The 21,803-nt window shown below is 34.9% G+C and overlaps 3 protein-coding genes across 5 annotated transcripts; 1 reads left to right on the forward strand and 2 right to left on the reverse strand.

Annotated features, from left to right (window-relative positions):
- Positions 1–492: 492 nt before the first annotated feature.
- LOC306885484 (uncharacterized protein) lies at positions 493–4,772 on the reverse strand. Of its 2 annotated transcripts, XM_079442035.1 has the most exons (7): positions 4,541–4,772; positions 4,365–4,461; positions 3,613–3,656; positions 3,266–3,535; positions 3,029–3,052; positions 1,415–2,580; positions 493–561 (listed from the first exon to the last, which is right to left on the reverse strand). In XM_079442035.1, the coding sequence occupies exons 2-6, from the start codon at positions 4,382–4,384 to the stop codon at positions 2,498–2,500; spliced, it is 441 nt and encodes a 146-aa protein (XP_079298161.1). In that variant the 5' UTR covers positions 4,385–4,461; positions 4,541–4,772; the 3' UTR covers positions 493–561; positions 1,415–2,497. The 2 variants fall into 2 exon arrangements, with proteins under 2 accessions (XP_079298161.1, XP_079298160.1); XM_079442034.1 differs by having other exon boundaries at positions 4,365–4,768.
- On the forward strand, positions 4,602–14,502 carry LOC306885482 (glycosylated lysosomal membrane protein-like). Of its 2 annotated transcripts, XM_079442032.1 has the most exons (7): positions 4,780–4,958; positions 6,108–6,380; positions 7,949–8,143; positions 9,167–9,385; positions 10,215–10,480; positions 12,259–12,439; positions 13,867–14,502. In XM_079442032.1, the coding sequence occupies exons 1-6, from the start codon at positions 4,860–4,862 to the stop codon at positions 12,428–12,430; spliced, it is 1,224 nt and encodes a 407-aa protein (XP_079298158.1). In that variant the 5' UTR covers positions 4,780–4,859; the 3' UTR covers positions 12,431–12,439; positions 13,867–14,502. The 2 variants fall into 2 exon arrangements, with proteins under 2 accessions (XP_079298157.1, XP_079298158.1); XM_079442031.1 differs by lacking the exon at positions 13,867–14,502 and having other exon boundaries at positions 4,602–4,958; positions 12,259–13,025.
- On the reverse strand, positions 13,399–21,770 carry LOC306885483 (transmembrane protein 79-like). Its single transcript, XM_079442033.1, has 5 exons — positions 21,298–21,770; positions 19,387–19,864; positions 16,142–16,327; positions 15,257–15,479; positions 13,399–14,055 (listed from the first exon to the last, which is right to left on the reverse strand). The coding sequence occupies exons 2-5, from the start codon at positions 19,802–19,804 to the stop codon at positions 13,863–13,865; spliced, it is 1,020 nt and encodes a 339-aa protein (XP_079298159.1). The 5' UTR covers positions 19,805–19,864; positions 21,298–21,770; the 3' UTR covers positions 13,399–13,862.
- Between the last annotated feature and the right edge of the window lie 33 nt (positions 21,771–21,803).

Here is a 21,803-nt window from a genome sequence, read left to right on the forward strand (position 1 = left end):
GCTGTTTTCTTACTGTTGTAGTTTATTGAGCTTCACAGTTTCATGGCATAATTATACATAATATAAACATGTAATGTTTTGTATGTATTATTGAATATGGTCTAGATCAGCTTGAAAAAGTGCATAACAAAGCGCTTCGTGTGTGCAAAAGGATCTGAAACTACATCTGTGCCAGTGGCCGGTGACTAAAGAAAAGTTACCAACCGTATCTATACGTGTATATATATTTTATACCGAACATAAAAGTATATGTGCATTATTTCAACACATCACTTCAATCTTTACTTGACCCTCTAACTCTAGCCCTCTCTATTCTAATTCTATTCTTTAAAAAAACTTTTAGACTTGCTCTCTATCCTTTTACTGCTTGTTTTCTTTTCTTTTAAAAAAACTAACACTAGCTTCTCTATTATTTTTGTATTCTATCTGTTATCAGATGCCCTGCTTGATTTGATAACGCCTTCCAATAACAACAGACGCAAGGAATCTTTTCTCCAACTTTACTGTCGATCTTGGAATAACGTCAAACTGTGAACATACAAAGTATTCATGATCACATAACTGTGCGTTCACACCGCCCGCGGCGAGAGCGTCAAAAATCGCCCTGGCCGCCCTGACTGCGACGCTGTAGAAAAGATTCGTGGACGCGCTGACGCTCTGACGTAGATCGTATGCTCGTCTTGTATTTAAAGGAGCCGCAAAGGAAACAAGCAGGTTGATCTTGTGCAGACTGACCACAAGTAGAGTATAAGTTAATATTTGAAATGTGAAAGTGAGAAATTGATCGATGGAAAGAACTTAATTGTAGTTACATGTTTGCTAACCAAATAAACCAATTAAAAGCCATTTGTGTGGTGTGGATTTGTGTTCATGGTTAAGTGCTAGTCTAATTTCAACATTATAGGAGACATTTACTAGCCTTGGTCTTTAATTAACATTAATTTGTGTGCAGCCTACATTACAAACTGTCCAGATTGAAGGTGTTGTTTTGAGCAAATAAATTGCATTCCCGCTGAAAAACACACGTTGTAGCGGGAAAATGTCCTCTATAATTTTTATTTATTTATGTCCCTGTACACAAACAGGGACACGTCAAATATTATCGGGAAACCCGCCACAGCAATAATTAATCTCTCTTCCATTTTGCTTGGGAACTAATGTGGTCGGAACCAAAGTTTACAGGACTGCGTTCTCTGAAACCCTCTCAAGCGGAGGACTTCTACATTCCGATTGGTTGCCGCCCAACCGCGTCATAGCTCATTACCATAAAGTTGACCTGATTTCAACTCTCCTCGACGCTCTCACCGCCCAAGACTCGCCGCGCCGCTCTCGCCGGAGCTCGCTGCCGGCTCTCATTGAAAATGAATGACTTCCGGCCGCTTTGACGCTCTCGCCGCCGGCGGTGTGAACGCACAGTAAGCTCTTTATACAGAAAAAGACTAGCATCGCACCATCAGAAATTGATCGCACAATTGCACGATAAAAGCAATAAGGCTAACATCCGGCATATAAAGTATATGGAATTAACTAAACATACAGTACATAGAATCACAATATATGGTTTCATACTGAATGTGCCTTCGGATCAACTTAAATCGGGAAATGATAGCAGCCATGACCACATGGTCGACTCTGCTGCTGCTGGAGATCTGACTCGTGATTATGACATCGTCATAAAAGGACTTTACAACAACTTTGAACAGAAGAGGTCACCTATAACCTTTAAATTAAACTAAGTATTGAATGTTCTTGTAGAACAGCCGTTTTCTTTTTATTATACAGCAAAAAAGGCATCTAACACTAACTTGCTCTTTTTTTTCTATTCTATAATTTAATTAAAAAAACAACCTTGCTACATGTACTGCGTTAAGCTGAGAGCACTTGCATATCATTGCTCTTTTGTTGGTTTTGATTGCTTCCATTGTCATTTGTAAGTCACTTTGGATAAAAGCGTCCGCTAAATGACTAAATGTAAAAACAGGCAGAACAAAACTGCAATTATTAGTAATATTTTTAATTATTACTCTTCAAAGTATAACACTTAAATCAATATCAGTATCACTGAACAGTACACTCACTTATTCCAGTAATTGTCCATAATAAACAGCTTCTGGCTTTTCTTTTTGCACAGAAAAAAAAATTGTATAAATATATAAAGACAAAGTGTTTTTCACATTAATGCATTTTCACAAAGGAATTACATTTTCAACACATTAAATATGGAATTATTTTAAAACATTAAGTGTAACTTGGTAATCAAATTATGGATGCAAGGAAATCCATAACTTAAATATATAAAATAAGCATATAAAGTGGCAGCGTGCTTTCTACAGGGACAGCTGAATGCAGAGAAAGGCATAAAAGCAATACATTTGATATGAAATCAAAACAGACATATCCCTTGCAGTCATGGCTGGTTACAATAGAAAAGAGCAGCACATCTTTGGCACAGGAGTAGCTGCCGTGTCTGTACAGTATGTGCCGTTATCTTGGTCCCTCAAGGTAGAAGATGATGGAAAAGCAAAAAGGTCAGCAGGATCAGGAGTTTGTTAGAGAAATTCCCAACAGCACCATCTGGATCTGGAAAAGAACTGGCATGAATTTCTGTACCAAATTCCTGCTCATTCAACACTATTGTTGATTACATTTACATGCGCACCAACAATGCCATCATCTCCAATAAGCCAGCTAAAGACTGGTAACTTTGATTTGTTTGTTGGTTCTTTGGTATTCTATTGATGTTTTTGACCTTTAATATACTGCATTATATTAATGTTGTACAGAACTGTCAACAGGAATTTCTTCTGCAATTAAATCCTCCATACACCACATTTCACTAATGTACATAATAAGAATATTGCTTAAATCTTATAATAAAAACATTATGAGGGTGCATGTAAACATACTTCTCACTTAAACAAAATAAAGAAATAACTTCAGCTTCAAATCTGGGACTTTTGAAAGAAAAAATACTTTGTTTTATTAATACAAAACGATGATGTGTTTAGCAATTGTTTATTTCTCCCACCTGATATGCCCTCTGGACCGCAGTCTGTGGAAAATGAGAGAGTTGACCAATCAATAACTCATTCAGTATGTATACAGAATTACATCTTTAAAACAACTTAAAGAAAAGTTTACTCAAATGATTAATTCACCTTCATGATTCTCAGAAGAAAGAAAACATTAGAGGATGAGGATGTGTAAACATTGACAAAATATTCAGTTGTGAGTAAAGCATGGGTTAGATGGTTAGTGTCCTTACCAGTCTGTATGGTTTTGTTCAGGAGTACTTTAGGCACTGGTTCATTATCATAAGCAAATATTTTCAGTGTGTAGATTGTGTCCCTCTGGAAACAGCCTGGGACCGAACAGCGTCCTCCATCACACAGACTTGAGACCAAACATACTACTTCGTGAACATTTTCTGAAAGAAGCTCAACAAGAACAATAACACGGTCATGTTTCTTCAGCTCAGGTGCTTCATCACATAACAGAGAGCATTGGACACACGTCTGCGGTACGGAAGCACAACCTGAGGATATAAACAATAGACATATTTTCATTAAAAAAACACTGAGATTAAAAACCCAGCAGACATAAAATACTCACGTGCACAGACAATGATGCACGGCAGTAAAATCAGCCGTTTGGCCCTGAGGAGAACAGAAAAGGGCTGATTATGTGGAAGATCTTTAAATAGTGCTGCTGAAGTGGGGGGGGGACTCAAAACAAATGCCCACACACTTTTTTTTTTTTTTTGCACATTTAATTAGACACCTCATTTGCATAACATTTCAGAAAACTTATAATATAGAAGATGCTTGCAAATATTAATGCCATTTATCAACTAGGGGAAGCACGGTGAAATAGATTCATATAATTGTAAATAACCTATCTGTATATTCATTATATTATGTTTTTTCACCATATTTTTCTTCTGTATTGAGTGCATTATTTAATTTTCTGTTTTTCTTATATTAGTGTTATAAGTCCTATGCATGTCTGCATTATCATGTAAAGACCAATTATTTGTGTGTAAACACACTCGGTAATAAATCTTAGGAATTAATGAAAATAAAACTTTAAATGTCTGTAATTTAATATAGGAATTTAAACTCACAGAAAAACCCTAGTTGCCCTTTTTCTTGTGTTTATTTATAAATTCTATTCTTTTATTTTCAATACTCTACCAACTTTCAACTCTTTATGCATTGCGCAATCACCTCGGGAGATGCCGGAAAATAAAGTGTTAGTTAAGTTGGCTAATTTGGGGTTTGAGATGTCTAAACAGAAATAAACGTTTTGCCAAAACATGACGCAATCATACACCTGTCTTTGAGCTATAATTAAAACATACTTACGGGTTAAACCGTGATGGCATGCTACCGGAAGTTCTCGATTCTAGTTCAGTTCAATTTGGGTTTTGATTCAAGAAAACTGTTGAAAGTTGCCGGAATTCTGTGTGAAGGAAACCCAAGCCAGAATGCCAAAAAACAAACAAAAAAACAATCCCAGTATTAAGATCCAGCAACTTTACCTGGCTGAATCCCTCAACACGTGTGTGAACCGAGGTGCGGTGTCATGTGATAATCACGTGCGCCGTCCTAATAGCAGCATTACAGTCACATATCATATTTTGAAACCTATCCTATTGTCCATACCCTACACCTCGTACTGCATACGGCGAAAACCCCCGCTAGCCCAGATTTACTACAGCACTCCTCGAAATGAATGAGCAGCAGGACTTCTTTTTTTCCCGAGTGTCACGTGACGGCTGCAGGTCACATGACTGATCTGAAACAGCAGCAGTGGAAATGTAACTTCTTCATTCTGCATTTATGTTCATAGTTTAAAACATGTCGACGTTTAAAGCCAATTGTGTGTTTTCTGTGCTGTTTATTGTGTTTGGTGCTGCGCTTGGATTTCTGGGAAATGAGGATAAATTTCGACGAAAGGTAAACATCATCATTGATCTACAAAACAATACAGCAATTAACCTTTACAAAGCTGCTCATACCTCCATAACACACACAGCTTACAAGAACAACTGCGTTTACTTTTATACTTGAGATGAAGTCATGTGTCAGGTTAATAATAAATATACCATTTTCCTGTCTCATACCTTACTAAATATATTTACAGTAATTCAGTGACGGATAATACTGTTTGATTATCATAATTATTTACCATGGTACACATCCAAAACTACCACATCCTGCAGTATTCTGTCTAAAGCCCTGATTCACTGCCAATGTTCATTTAGGCTGATTTGTGCCTGTCCTGCTGAACTATATGATATTTCATTATAATTAGTGACATGAACCTGTGTTTTATATACATTATAGAGTTATTATTTATGACTAAACCCATAACCTGCATCATATTTTATAATTCTACATTCATTATAATGTAAAATAATATAGGCCTATAATGATGAATGATTCATTTTAACTGATATATAGCTGACAAGCAATAAATAAACTAAATTATTATATAACTAAATCAGGGAATCACTGGCCTCACCACTAAAAGGTTTTATTTTATATGAATCATTTCGATTTTATGCTTTATTTATTAAAAACATTGTTTGTTTTTTTAATTTCCAATGTTTTAAGTTGTATAACTAGCCTATATTGTAACTCTATAAATACGGCAACCATAAATTCATAAAAACATGCAAGAAAATATTACCATATGGAGCAAAACATTTCTGATTTGTGTGATACTTCCTTCTTTAAAAGAGAGCCTGTAATACTAGCTTTCTCTATTCTTTTCTGTTCTATCTACCTATTTTTGTTTGTTTGTTTTTTTATTTTAAATATAAAACCTTGCTACATGTATTGCTTTAGGCTAACTGAGACTTGTCATAGCACTTGCATATTATTGCTCTTTTGTTGGTTTTGATTGCTATTGTCCTCATTTGGATAAAGGCGTCTGCTTAATGACTTAAATGTCACAAGTCAGTTTTTGCAATTTAACATTTCAGCAAAACATCATCTATGTTTGTCAGCTAGATAACCCTAACCTCTCTAGGACTCTATAATGTCTGTAATTCAGATTATGCTGTAAAGGTGTGTCTGTGGTCTTCTCTCTCATGTTCTCAGGTGTCTGTGGAGCTGAATCCCGGTCTGACGCCGCCGTCGGTTCTTCCTCCTGGAGTGGGTCTGGTTCATGTGCGAGGGCTGGGGCTCAATGACACGCTGCACTTCTTGCTGTGTAACTCTGGAGCTCCAGCGCTGCTGATGGTCCACACAAACAGCACTGAGTCTGAAGTACATGTGAAGTGGCCTGAGTTTATCAAGCACAGTTCATCCGGCAGCCTGAGCGTGGATCCGCCGAGCAGCGTGCAGTACAGCAGCGCACTAGTGTTCACCAGAGTGAGTCTAAAACTGCACACTATGCACTATACTTGTGCAACAACTATATAGTGTATGAATTTAATCAAGTTATTGTCTTGAGTCTGATAGCCACTCCCCCTTTATGACGCAATTAAAGCTGAGTGCATCAAGTGTCCAACATTTTATATAAGTTAAGTGCATCATCTGGATATTTAAAGTGCACTTTTTCTTTTTGTAATTTTCAGTGTGAACGCAATACTTGCACTATATGTGTCCCTGGAGCACAAAAGCAGTCATGAGTAACACAGGTATATCTGTAACAATAGCCAACAATACATTGTTTGGGTCAAAATTATACATTTCTCTTTTATGACAAAAATCATTAGGATATTAAGATCATGTTCCATGAAGATATTTAGTAAATTTCCTACTGTAAATATATCAACACTTCATTTTTGATTAGTAATATACATTGCTAAGAACTTCATTTGAACAACTTTAAAGGAGATTTTCTCAATATTTAGATTTTTTTGCTCCCTCAGATTCCAGATTTTCAAATAGTTGTATCTCAGACAAATATTGTCCGATCATAACAAACCATACATGAAAGATTATTTATTCATTCATGCATAAATCTTAATAAATAAATAAAAAAATTACCCTTATGACTGGTTTTGTCTTCCAGGGCCACATTTATACTACAAAACGTTATGTACTAGTGTATAAGTATGTGATTTGGGACGCACCCTAACTCTCTGTCTGTGTAAATACAGGCTGTGTCTGAAATCACATACTCTAGGTACGTTTAAAAAATAAGTAATTACTTTGCGACTGCAAAAAGAGTATGTTCTATGTAGTATGAATGTGGACAACACCATGTTGTCATTGTCATGTGATCTAGCAGCGTGAGTTGCGTCGTGTCATTGCCGTTCATAAATCCTCTCCCGTGGCCTCATGGGATAGCGAAGCCTCCATACATGCACACTTCAGAATCACACCGAAGTCGTACTTTAGTCTACTCTTTTATGACTGCTGTGAATTCAGACATAATTCTTCTGTCACATGCTGTTTTGCGCCTACAACAAAGTATGCTATTTCAGATGCACTGACACTCAATATTGAATTAATAAATAAAACATTTGTTTTAATGTCTTATAATAACTTGTAGTAACAACAATATGTGTTAACATTAATAACAATAATTAGTTATACAATAAAATTGGTTAAAAATAAAGATTTTTTTTACAAGTATACTAACTTGTTTATTACAAGCCTATTTTTTCTGTGTGCTGTCTTATAATAACTTAGTAATAATAATATTTAATATAAATAATATTTAATATTAATACTTGTGAATAATATTATTATTCACAAGTACTCTACATTTTTTCTTACAAGCCTAATCTATTTTTATTTTATTTAATAAATGTGCTGTTTTATAATAACTTGTAGTAATATGAAATAATAACAACCTTTATTATTGTTATTTTAAATAATAATAATAAAAATAATAATAAGAGTTCACAAATACACAAAATTGTTTATTACAAGCCTAATCCTTACAGATGAAGGCAAGAAATGAAAACATTGATGTGTTTGTTTGTCAGGTGTGGGAGTACGATGATGTTAATAACACCGCAGACCCCCAGCAGACGGCAGAGTCCAGCTTTTACCCTCCATACGAGCTGCAGAACTTCATCTGGTCTGACCTGACCGTCAGTGTTAACCAGTCGGATCCCACGGTGAAGCTGTGCGGCGGAGAGAAGACTGAGAGTTTCCTCAACGGCTCCCTCTGTCTGCAGGTGAGCAGAACTACAGCAACTAAAATGTGACCGAAGAGCACAAAACCAGTCATAAGTGTCAATTTTTCAAATTTGAGATGTATGCATCATCTGAAAGCTGAATAAATAATCTTTCCATTGATGTATGGTTTGTTATGATAGGACAATATTTGTCTGAGATACAACTATTAGAAAATCTGGAATCTGAGGGAGCAAAAAAATCTAAATATTGAGAAAATCTCCTTTAAAGTTGTTCAAATGAAGTTCTTAGCAATGCATATTACTAATCAAACATTAAGTTTTGATATATTTACGGTAGGAAATTTACTAAATATCTTCATGGAACATGATCTTAATATCCTAATGATTTTTGGCATAAAAGAAAAATGTATAATTTTGAGTCATACAATGTATTGTTGGCTATTGCTACAAATATACCTGCTTTTGTGCTCCAGGGACACAATTAACATGTTCTGTGGGGATTTGTAGGGCTGGGCGAGTTGGCAAAACATTGAAATCTCTATTTTATTTCAGAACGTTTTACCAATTCTCGATGTTTAACTAGTCAACTTAAAAATGTAATTACAACATGATTCAAGTACCATTTTCTTTATTAACCCTTTAGTTAAAGTAAATTATATTCCAAGTGCACCGCACATGAAGCTGTCAACATGATGTAAATGTTAAACAAAGCAAGATGCATGAACTACAACTACATTTTGTACAAACTTGTCTTATACATGTTATATGTGTTCTGAAATAATACGAGGAATATGCTTTTAGATATTATTAACTATAAATGTTCTGTAAAACCAACAGCAGCTTATGATGCAAACGTGATATATCAGACATACAGTAGAAGTTACAGGTTTTTTTATTCGATTGCACTGCTTTTCCAGTGTTTTTTTCTGTGTAAACATGGACGTGTTTGACTGTTGCGCTCTTGCAGTGTCTCATGCATGAAACGACATTATAAAAACACGCCGCTAAAATCTGAGAAATCGCCCAGCCCTAATATACAGTAACTGTGATTTCTGTCCTCAGTTCTCAGCGTTTGAGTCGGTGGGTCGTGATAAAGCCTGGCCGAGTCTCCATCATAACGCTAACTCCTCGCAGCTGCACGTGTGGCTGGACGGCGTGACGCCGCAAGGAAACAGCTCCAGATTTGCTCTGGAGTTTCAGTCTGTAGGTGAATCAGGGTTCGAGGGACGAGTGGATATCCTCAGCTCTATAGACGATGAGTACACTCCCTCCATCTTTAAGGTGAAAACTAAAGCAAACCTGGATTTTAGGGGTTAACATCGACTCATATCATGATTCGGTTTGAGAAACATTGGCAAAACTTTACAACTTGTGTTCAACTTTACAGTAAGGACCCATTAGTTAATTTATATATAAATTCTGGTAATACTTTACTTAAAGCCTTTCTATGTAATGCATAAAAAAGTAGTTTTAATGCATTAATTATGCTTTGCAATGCACCTTATAATAATCTAATGAATAATTAATATTATGTATATCTGTTCATTGTTACACCTTTAGAAAGTATAATCCATTAAAACACATGACAAACAAACCTCCAAATATTATAATGCATTTTAATGCACTACTTTAACAGATTTTTTAATGAAAAGATTAGTGCTGTCAAACAATTAATCACATCAGATATACAAGTTTCTGTTTACATAATATGTGTATGCTGTGTATATTTATTATGCATCTGTAAATACACACTTGCATGGATATATTTAAGAAAAATGTTGTTTATATATTAAATATATTTATTTATATATACTATAAATTATATGAATGTAAATATTTTCAGAATATATACTGTATGTGTGTGTATATATATATATGCATAATAAATAAACACACATTATGTAAACAAAAACTTGATTTTGGATGCAATTAATGGTGATTAATCGTTTGACAGCACTAGAAAATATATAATGTATTACAATGTGCATTATGAACACCTTTATAAGTGTTTAGCTATTGTTAAAACAATGTTGCTTTGGATAAAAGTGTAAATGCATAAATGTGAAATCTGGAGTAAACTGTTGAGTTGACTGCTGTGAGTGTTTGTCAGGTGTCTCAGTGGGTGGCGTCTCCGGTGAACAGCAGCGGTGTTTGGGGTTATAATCAGTGGAAACCCGTGGCGTATCGTAAACCTGAGCCGGTGTTTGAGGACGCTACGCCCTGCAAACACTCCCAGCTCGTGTCTGTGAACCGCATCCCTCAGTCCGGTCTAGTCCAGGCGTATTTCACAGACGATCCTCAGACTTACGGCCTGAACATCAGCTTCGGCATCGCTAAAGACCCGGTGTTTTACAGCAACACCAAATACGTCAGCTGGTGAGCCACACACTGCACTGATATTGTTACAATGTTTAATTAATTCCTCATTTGATTTTTTTGCCAATAGTATCTCGTAGGAAATAATAACAAGCTTATTTATTTATTATTTTAATTGAAAATATTGAATTATATTAAATTAAGTTATTTATTGATGGACTGTAATTTTGTATTTTTGGGGGTTTATCATTTACATCTTTTAATTTTCACAGCATTGTTACATTAAATATGAAGTTATTTTTAGGGATGCACCAAATGTTCGGCAGCTGAATTTATTCGGCCGAAAGCGAAAAGACTGAATAAATTATACCAAACAATGATGTGACGTGATCAAATAGAGGCATGCGTTAACATTTATAAATCTGCTGTTGTCAACAAAAAGAAGCACTGAGGTCTTCCTGCGGGTTTCTGCCAAAATACTGGAATTTTACTGTTGTTCTGCAAAATAAAATAAAAAATACAATAATAATGATAATAATAATTACAGCAGCTCCTTTAATACATTTATTATAACATTCACACAGTGTTCAAATTGGGATCTGTAATATTTAAAAGACATTTCTTCTGCTCAGCAAGGCTGCTGTTATTTATACAGTAAAGAATACATGCCTGATTCAATAAGGGGTCTCAGAAATATGACTAACTTATTCATTTTAAGTTAAATTGTGATTTAATGTCTGCTAGAATGTTAACAATGTTCGGTGTTAAGTAAATATTTTTAAATTGTTGTTTTAATTTGTTTCTTTGAAAAGCAAGACAAATCAGTAAAAAGCACACTTTGGCTATTTAATTCCTGCAATGGTGGAAAAATTGGCCAAATGCATGTGGAAAAAATATGAAAAACTGTGTTTGGTATTCGGCCCAGTTTTAAATTTTCTTCGGTTTCGGCCAAGAATTTGCATTTCGGTGCATCCTTAGTTATTTTTAATTTATCATATACTTTTGAACAATACTTGCTAATAAGTATCTGTTAGATTATAGGTAATAATAAAATATGAATAGATTGTTTATGGATTGTACTTTTCTATTGATTCTTTTGTAGTTTCTAGGTTACTCTTTTACCCATACTTAAGGAAAATATTACAAATATTTCTAATAATATGTGAATATTTTCTGATATTTGAATTTGAAATATTAAACATGCTCTTCATATGAAATATTTGCCCATTAGTATCTCTCTCAGTCAAACTCATTGGTTGTTCCTCAAACACGTCTAAGATCAATAAAGCTTTTTCTTTCTATGCTCAGTCCTTTGGAGATCTCCGAGTTCTTCAATTTAGGAATTATGAGGTTTTTAAAGTTCAACTCAAGACATATATTTTTTTTAAACTTGCATTTGCTTGTTGATTTTGTACTTTTTTTTTATTGTATTGATTATATTGTGTTCAGCGCTTTGAGAAGCTGCTTTTAAAAGCACTTTATAAAATAAAGTTTATTATTATTATAAAATAATGAAATATTAATATAAATTTTTCTTGCATATTTTTATTTGAAGATATGTATTAAATACATTTTTTTTTACTTTTTTTTTCTTCCTGACCACACCCCTCTTCTGCCATCAGCCAATCAAACAGATAGCCACGCCCCCAAACTCTCATGATTGGTTGAGTCAGAATGTTCTGAAAGTGTCAAAATTAAAAGAGACTCTGAACATTAATAGTAATGTACTTATAAAATCACAACCTACAGCTTTAGAGCAAAGTAAATGAACTATAGCCAATATTGTGAGAGTGTGTGGTCTGTTTGAATAATGTTTGTTTGATTTGCTTTGCTCTCAGGACTGTTTTAGTGGGCTTGGGCGAGCCTCCGGCCGATTCGTTCTCCACGTTAATCATTGCCATCATAGCTGTTGGACTTGGTATTCCTCTGGTCATCATTATCGTGGGTGGAGTGTTTGTTTGGATCCGCAAGAGGATGTCGCACTCGTCTGGCTACGAGCCAATCAACTGAGAGCTTACGGTACAAGCCCCGCCCCAATGCATACACCAGCCAATCAGTGATGAGGTTACTGACTCCAGAGCGGACCATTAGAAACGCGTTACTGACGAGTGGATGAGAGAGTTTAATTTAACTGACCAATTACACAGAAAAACTTTTGATTAAAATGATTTTTTTTACATCTTTATACTTAAATCTCATTGGCCAGTCGATCACAGATCAAAACTAAAAGTGCAATGGAGATATATTTGACGGCATCATTTTTCATACTTGATGTTAGTTTGTGCCAAAATCCTGCTTGTAAAATCAATTTAATTGACCAGATTGATGACAGCTGCACACATTATTTTCTCTTTCATTCTGAAATCTATGCAAATGCTTTCATATTTAATGCACTGTTGGAGATTCTCAGGGATTCTCACTCTGTTCAATGTTTAGTTTTGATGTTTTTAACATAACTGTGGTTCATGGGAGAGGTTCATTTTCATCATGTAGAAGCACTCTGGCATCTTTCCTAGTGTTGTTGCCTTTAGTGATTATACAAATGTAAATATGGATTCACAAGCTTTTCTTTTTCACTTTATAAATGTATTCAACAGTTTGTGGACTGATGTCTCCTGCATCATTTATTTATAAACACAAACATTATATACAAGTGGAAACAGACTCTAGACACAAGACTGCATTATGAGTAAATATGAGGAATATGACAAATCAGACAAAAACAGCATGATGTTACTGCATTGATTTTCATCTTTAAAGGGTCTTTTTAAAAGAGTTTTGACATTTTTTAGTAAAGTCATTTTACTGTAGTATGTGTCAGGAGAAAAATATTAAATGCAAATACATTTTTTTTTATAAAATGTTATTTCATCTCGTAATTTTACAAAATAACTTGAACCTAATAACTTAATTAAAAATAAACTTAATAAATTTAATGATAAACTTAATGAATCAAACACCGAAATCATTCAAATGCATCATCTTGTGCATCATTTATTCATAAACATTCATACATCATACATTTGGAAATATCACTCGATAAGACTGCATCATGACAAACATTATTAAACATATGAGAAATATGGCACAGTCAATGAAATATCAGCAATTATAATGGCGGTATGACAAAAACATGTCTGAAATATTAAACATCAAAATTATTCGCAATACAGCAACAAAAAAAAAAAACTACAATTATTATCCAAGACTTCATTATTCTCACATCTCTCCTTCTTCTGATTTCAGACATGTTTGTGAAATAGTGAGTAACTTCTGAGGTTTGCAGCAGTTAAACTGGTTTAGTCTCATGACGCATATTGAGTTTCGTCTCCTTCATTCAGTCCTTCATTCAGTCCTTCAGTCTTTATTATTTGATCGTCTGCAGTAAAGTGATGTAAACTGGCTTTTTAAGTGATAATTCTGTTTATTCGAATGCTGTTTTTCAGCCCCACCACCTCTGTTTTGGGGGTGAAGCTGTAGTGGGTGGAGTCACATGAAACACCGCCTCCTGTCCGCTCACTGAGCCAATGAAATAAAGGTTTGCGGCGAGCAGAACAAGCAGAGGCAGGAAAGAGAGAGCGAATCCGAGCGCTCGCACGCTGCTGCCGAACACAACACACACCCAGTAGATCAGTCTGAGAATAAAACACAAAACACACTAACATTAACGGCTTTCATCAAATAAGTGAGAATGTTTGCGTAAACTGTGAAACGTGTTTACGTATATTGTCACAGTGAATTGAATGTAACAATTTATTCAGAAATGGTTTATCAATGATTTGTTTGGTTTGTACTTCATAAAGTTACATCAATTGCATACTTTTTGGAATTAACAAGTACAGTAATGTTACTTTCTGAATATACAACAAAATATCTAAGTCACTTTTTCCCATATGAGAACATTTATATTTATTGAATTTATTTACTTGTTATTGCAATAATGTAAATGTTACATTTAAAAGTCATTAGTAACATTTTTCTAAGTTGGTAACCTGTAACATTTCTATTTACTGACTTTATCTACAAATACAGTAAGTCTTAACGTAACATTTTTCAAATAAACATTTAACATTTCTATTTATATAAAATGTCTCTCTTCCACATTGTAACCTATAATTATTAGTAACATAATTTTAGAGTATTGCAATAATGTAAATGTTACATTTAAAATTTAAGAAACGTGTAACATTTCTATTTATTGAATTTATTTTTAAAACGGTTATTTTATTTTATCTCTCCCTTCCTCAAATGTAACATAATTAGAGATGTAACTTTAGAGTATTTTAATAATGCAAATGCTACATTTAAAAGTTTTAAAAGTAACATTTTCCAACTTAAAAGTAAAAAATTTCTAAGATGCACGTAACATTTGAATTTACTGAATTTTTCCGTCGAAAATCTCTCCTTTCCCAAACAATGTAATTAGTAATGTCATCTTAGATTGCAATAATAATAAATTTACATTTTAAAAACAAATTACATTTAAGTCTTAAAAGTAACATTCCCAAGAAACATGTAACATTTTTATGTATTCGATTTATTTACTCTCTCCCTTCCCCAATGTAACATGTTACAAAATTACAAATAATGTAATTACATAACTTTATATTTATTGCCATACTTTAAAATAATTTTAGAATGTGGCAATAAATATAAAGTTACATTTAAAAGTCTTAAAATTAAAACATGTAACATTTGTATTTATTGAATTTATTTACTTATATATACAGTTGACAATCTCTCCCATCCAAACAATGTTACGTATAATTAGTCATGAGTACTGAAACAATGTAAATGTAACATTTAAAAGTCTTAAAAGTAACATTCCGAACACACCTGCCAAAGACGAAGATGATGGTGAGGAGCGGCACCAGCTTGAGCATTTCCTGTTGGGTGTATGTTGCCATGACGGCGAGCTGCAGGAAGTAGAGCAGGTGCAGGTGCAGCGAGTCTCGCACGTAATGAGTGTGAACGATCACCTCACGATTCTCCCACGTCCCCTCAAACAGAGGCTTCAGCGTCCCGAACCTCAGACGCGCTACGCCCTGAACCAGCACACCTGACAAATAACAGCATCAATAACAATGAGAATCAGTGCTGGGGAGGTTACTTTGGAAATGTAATGGGCTACAGATTACAAGTTACCCTATTTAAAATGTAACAAGTAGTGTAACTATTTCAGCTACTTTAATAAAGTAACGTAATGTAACTCCTGAAACATTGGTGTTTCATATTTTAGAGCAGTCGATGCAATTTGGGAAAGAAATCAATCAAATCTGTATGTGTGACATAATACTCAGACATAACCCCTTTTGTAATCATTAACATTTTCATAAGTAACTGTAATTTTTTTCTCAGTAACTGTAACAAATTTTATAATTAAATTACGGAATTCCGTTACATGTAACTAGTTACTCCCCAACATTGATAATAATCAGAAATGTTTGTTGAGCAGTAAATCAGTATATTATTATGATTTCTGAAGATCATGTGACACTGAAGACTGCAGTAATGATGCTGAAAATACAGCTGCAGATCACAGAAATACATTACAGTTTAACATACACAGAGAATATATATACACATCACACACAAAAAACAGCTATTTGTAAAAATTTCACATTTTTTACTGTATGAGCGGAAACATTAAAATCTTTTAAACAGTAGTGTACATGTATAACGTTTTTAATAGATTAAATGGAGACGTGATTATTTGCTGACCGAGCACGATGGGAATGCTGGCAAAGAAGGCACAGCGCAGAGTGTAGATCAGTCTGAGGGCGGGGCTGTTGAGGGGCGGGGCATCGAAGGGGAGGAGCTTGTATCCGGCCCACGTCAGTAACGGGAAAATCACCGCAGCAGCCGTTACACAAACACACAAGCGCACAACCTCCACACAACAACTGTCTGAGAGAGAGAGAGAGACACAAGCACTCTGATCAAAACACATTTCTTTAGCACACAAGAAATTTGAGCCATTTGAGGCCAAAATGTACAGTATGATTATGTATCCCACAATGCAATGCACTCTACTTGACACAGGTTATTTAAATCATTGTTACTTAAAATAAAATAAACGCTAATGGAAATAAGATACATTTTTCATATTTTATTTCAATTAATGTTTATTTAAAATTATTTGTAAATTTTCATACATTTTATTTTTGTTACTTGGTATAAAATAAACATTAATTTAAATGACACTTAAATACACTGAACAAAATTATGAACGCAACACTTGTTTTTCCCACCATTTTTCATGAGCTGAACTCAAAGATCTAAGACTTTTTCTATGTACACAAAGGGCCTATTTCTCTCAAATATTGTTCACAAATCTGTCTAAATCTGTGTTAGTGAGCACTTCTCCTTTGCCGAGATAACCCATCCACCTCACAGGTGTGGCATATGATGTGATTACACAGCATGATTATTGCACAGGTGTGACTTAGACTGGCCACATTTCAGTTTTCTTAACTGAAATAAAAAAACCGTCAATGTCAATAATGTCAATACTGACAAAACTATTACTTATGCATTATATGCATACTTCATACTGCTGCAAGCTAACTTTAATCTAGAATACAGTATCCACTAAGCAGTACACAATTATTCTATTACTAATTATGACATACTCCCGCTTCCATCCAAATATCTTCCATACTGCTAGAGTTTAAATGAACTATTATGCCATACCGATTTGTTTTTAAATGATAAATACCGTCTGACCCACACAAATCTGATTTATATATGCTTTGAAAACCATCGACAGATTAAAAGGTTAGTTCACCCAAAAATGAAAATTACCCCATGATTTACTCACCTTCAAGATATATATCATAGTTATATAAAAAAAAAAACGTCCTGGCTCTTCCAAGCTTATTTTTCTGTTATTTTTCAATATAGTCAAAAACAAGTCCAATAAAGTGCATCCATCCACAATAAAACATGCTTCGCATGGCCCCGGGGGGTGACCAAAGGCCTCATGTAGCAAATCGATGCGTTTCTGTAAGAAAAATATCCATATTTAACTAGGGATGCACCGATTGACCGGCCAGTGATCGGAATCGGACGATTTTCCGCATGACCAGTTTCACATCTTGCCGATTCCGAGCCGATCCTTTTATTGCCAGCGGCGCAGACAATGACGTCACAGCCACGTGCGCACATTCAAAGTCACGTGTAAACATGTCGTTTAGCATGAAAATGATTCAAATTTGAATTGCATTCAGTGTAAACGGCGACTGACCATTTATTTGTGTCGTGCCAGATGAGGCCTGAGTGAGCGTGTGAGAGAGACCGCACACACAAAATAACTTACAGAAATGTATAGATGCATACTGCGGTAGAAGGAAAAAAGATATTTACAAAATATGATTTAGATATGCAACATTATATGGCCATGATGTTTCCCCGAATATCAATATCAACACGATTGCAACAGTTTTTTCTCATTTTCGCTGACGAAAATAGCTCTGATCGAAGCCACAGCAGAACTGTTGTGTCTCTCTGAGCAACACACAGGTGTTTCGTTACTGAATGAATCCACGTTTTGAACGAATCGAGTGAGTCAATGATTCAGTGGCCCATTCATAAGGACAGTCTCTTGCCTCGTCGTTTGAATGAATCGGTTGAATATGGTGGTTTAGTCATATTTAAAAGTATTGCATTTTTTCAACATTTATTTGTATATTTAAAAAAATATGTAAAACATCTTAAAAAATTGTTTATGCATTTGAAATGTTGCAGTGCAAATGCATTTATGGCCCCTCAGCTTCATCAAACTGTCTGTAAATACATCTAATGCCACTTCAGATGCAGCTTCTGGTTCCTCAGCAGAGGAAAGATGGAGTTTGTGCATATACTGATTTCATTTGAATGGTAACAACTCTACAGTTTCTTATTATGCTAACTGAATTAATTGAAACAAAGTAAGAATTTGATGTGAAAGATGACACATTTATAAGGTTAGGGGGAAAAAATGACCATTTATAAACATAGTGGGAAATTACATCTGTTTTGTTACATACAGCAACTCATTTAAGTTAACCATTTCTTCCTCTTTCCATTCACAGAGCACTTTATTTTAAAAGTTGTTTAAGTGAGAGAAAATCTGTAAATTAGTCCAGATTGGGGGAATTGTAACGTTTAATTATTTTATTTTATTATGCAAATAATTTTTCGTTGAAATTTGCATAGATTTTTGTTTGTATATGCTGCCGATTATAGTTCTTAGAAAGAAAATCGGTATCGGCAGGTCACACTTCAAAGAAAAAGATCGGAATCGGCCAAGAAAATTGCAGTCATTTTCACATTTTATAAACAGTAATCTCTAATTTGCGCTAACTGTTGTAGGCGGAAGCTGTTCCCGTGGATGGGAGGACATATGTATAGCGTTACCTCCAGTGAAACGTGACGAACGCGGAATCGCAGAGCAAAGCAAAACGAGGATTTGTAAAGAAAAATGTGGGAGGATTTCGATATAAGCCAAGAGGAGACTGGTTTTCCTTTGCTAAAGTAAGGACACTTTGCATTCTTTGCTCCTGTAAGCAAACGTTGGTTTCTCGCGAGACTAACATCTCTCACTGGAACTAACGCTACACCAACATCCTCCAGAGCGGCTTAGAGATTACAGTTTATAAAATGTTAAATATGGATATTTTTCTTACAAAAACACATCGGTTCCCTATAGGAGGCCTTTACTCTCCCCCTGGGGCCGTGTGAGGCACATTTTATTATGGATGGATGCACTTTACTGCACTTCTTTTAGACTGTTGAAAAATAACACCCATTCACTGCCATTATAAAGCTTTGGAAGAGCCAGGACAAATTTTAATATAACTCTGATTGGATTCGTCTGAAAGAAAAGTCAAATACACCTAGGATGCCTTGAGGGTGAGTAAAACACAGGCTAATTTAAATTTTTGAGTGAACTAACCCTTTAAGAGTTGTTCAAATAAGTCGTTTACCTTCAGGTTTGTCTATTTCGTCAATCCACGGCGGGTGGAAATGTTCTGGAGGGTTTGTGTGGAAGTTCTGCACATACAGAGGAATCTTCTCCGTCTGAATCTCCTTCTGGACGTCCTCGTGACCCGTGGGCTGCACGATCATCACGTTCGGCGTGAACGCCTGCATGCCTTTCTCTGGACCCCAGGAGTCCTGGAGCCGTCTGCCATCATCTTCATCATCCTTCGCCAGTGCTTCCATCCGTTCGTGTCGCTCCTCCAGCTCTCGGCTGCTCTCCGTCCTGCTATCCGGCAGACCTCCATCACTTCTGCTGAGCTCAGAGAAGATCTCACCGGGGTGTGGAGGTCTGAGCTCCTCTGGATGTTTCAGCATGCTGGTATCAGTCTGTTTCTCTGGGCTGGACTGCTGATCTATGATCATGTCTGAGGTTTAGTAGTGAAACTCCAGTTAGTTCAGGGTTGAACGGCGCACATCAGAGTCCTAGACACAGAGAGAATCAATCAGCCAGTGTAGATCTTCTCAGATCGCCCAAATATTGCAGATGATGAATCAGTCTATCATTACCCATAATCATTATTAACCCATTAGCGGTTCTGCTTGCTTCCTTAAACCCTGTCCAAATTAAAAAAAAATCACATTAAATTTTATGTTAATTTCCAATTATTTATTTATTTTGGGGGGGTGATAAATTGAAATTTACTGGCAATTTCTGAGTGAGCATTTATATTACCATTTAGTGATTTAGCAGATGCTTTTATCCAGAGAGACTTATGAAAGCAATCAAAAGAGCAATGATATGCAAGTGCTATAACAAGTCTCAGTTAGCGTAACACAGTTTACTTTTTCACCAGGTTTGTTTTTAGTGTATTAGTAAATTTTTAATTAAATTCATTAAATTTTAAAATTATTTTTTTATTTAATTTTAAATTTTAATTTAAAATTTTAATTAAATTAAATTAATAAATGCTTTAGAAACAAGAATTCATTGTTAGTTTAATGTAGTTAACTAATGTTAAAGTGCAAAGGTCATGGGTTCGATTCTCATTGAGCGCCTCAACTGACAAACAATCTTCAATGCTTTGAATAAGTGCTTCTGCCAAGTACATAAATCTAAATAAACATTTTAATTCAACTTTGGGTAATTATTGTGTAAAATAAGTGTCAGTTTCATTTCAGCAATTCCATTACCGTATTATACTGCATTACGTACAGTGCTGTGAAAAAGTGTTGGCCTCCTTCCTGATTCTTTATTTTTTGCATGCGTCACACTTTAATGTTTCAGATCATCAAACTAATTTAAATGTGTGTGTATTTATATATAGGGCCTACACAAATATACAACACACATGCATTATAGAAACAAACTGTTATTGTGCATTTACACTAATACACAAACAGGCTGATAGTATGCCTTTTATTGATTATTAAATACAAAGTATTATACATAGTTATGAAAATTATTATTAATATGAAAAATCTTAAACTTAATATCTGTAAAATATCGATTAGTATAGAATATAATCTACATTCTATAAAATAAGCACCTGTATCTGTAATATCTAATATCCACCATCTGCTTTCTATGTTCATAAATCCAACACAAAGTTCATCCAGAGCTGGTGGATCAGGGTTTATCAGTGAACATCAGTAAGATGATAAACACAGCTCTGTTCAGTGTTACTGTGATTCATTACTGTGTAAAGAGTAATGCAGTTCAACCTGTTTAACCTGAACTCTACACAACTCTACACGATCACTGCGCTTTAAATCAGAGCAAACACAATCACCACAGTCTGTGATAATCACACGAAACTCTGAAAACATGATATATAAACACCATCTTTTATACTAATTTAGATATTTCAAACCACAGTGAAGTCTGAGAATGAAAGTAAATCGCTGTTGTTTCTTACCTGATACTCCATTGAGAAGATTAATACATGTATATGGAATATAATAAGAGTTCAGGAGCGTCGGACTCGATCAGGATCGCTGTGATCAGACTCTTGTACAGGTGTGACACACAGGTAAATCATTTCTCTTTCAGTGTCACGTGACTGGAGTCGACGCCTAAAGACTCTTACTACAAAATCGCACAGTTTACTTCGTTAAGCATGTTAAAAAATATATATAAATCAGTTTTCAAATGGCAGACGTTAGCTGATAACAGATAAAATAGTTTGCACTAAAAAATAAAAATAATTAATTCTGCCTGTAGAGCAGAACACACATTTGTATCTGTATTGGCGTGTATGTTGTTCAGCTGATATGAAACGAAATTAGCATGTAATTAAATTATTTTTTAAGATACAGGAAATGCGTTTGTATAATTTTCATAACATGACCGCTATTTTGAAACTCTTGTTTACTAGCGCTGCACATGTGCGCCATCAGGCGCGGTGAAACCAAACTACCCCTC

Source organism: Barbus barbus (genome assembly GCF_936440315.1).
Source record: "Barbus barbus genome assembly, chromosome: 19".
In the NCBI taxonomy this organism is placed as follows: Eukaryota; Metazoa; Chordata; class Actinopteri; order Cypriniformes; family Cyprinidae; genus Barbus; species Barbus barbus.

Bases quoted from the DNA above. Each gene is read 5' to 3' on its own strand.
- LOC306885484 (XM_079442035.1), bottom strand. From the start codon at position 4,384: ATGCCATCACGGTTTAACCC. The intron at 3,657-4,364 runs GTAAGTATGTTT...TGTTCTCCTCAG, and splicing joins ATGCCATCACGGTTTAACCC to GGCCAAACGGCTGATTTTAC. The intron at 2,581-3,028 runs GTGGGAGAAATA...GTTCTTTTCCAG, and splicing joins CGGTCCAGAGGGCATATCAG to ATCCAGATGGTGCTGTTGGG.
- LOC306885482 (XM_079442031.1), top strand. From the start codon at position 4,860: ATGTCGACGTTTAAAGCCAATTGTGTGTTTTCTGTGCTGTTTATTGTG. The intron at 4,959-6,107 runs GTAAACATCATC...TCATGTTCTCAG, and splicing joins AGGATAAATTTCGACGAAAG to GTGTCTGTGGAGCTGAATCC. The intron at 9,386-10,214 runs GTGAAAACTAAA...AGTGTTTGTCAG, and splicing joins ACACTCCCTCCATCTTTAAG to GTGTCTCAGTGGGTGGCGTC.
- LOC306885483 (XM_079442033.1), bottom strand. From the start codon at position 19,804: ATGATCATAGATCAGCAGTCCAGCCCAGAGAAACAGACTGATACCAGC. The intron at 16,328-19,386 runs GTAAACGACTTA...TCTCTCTCTCAG, and splicing joins CGAAATAGACAAACCTGAAG to ACAGTTGTTGTGTGGAGGTT. The intron at 14,056-15,256 runs GTGTGTTCGGAA...TTTTATTCTCAG, and splicing joins ATCATCTTCGTCTTTGGCAG to ACTGATCTACTGGGTGTGTG.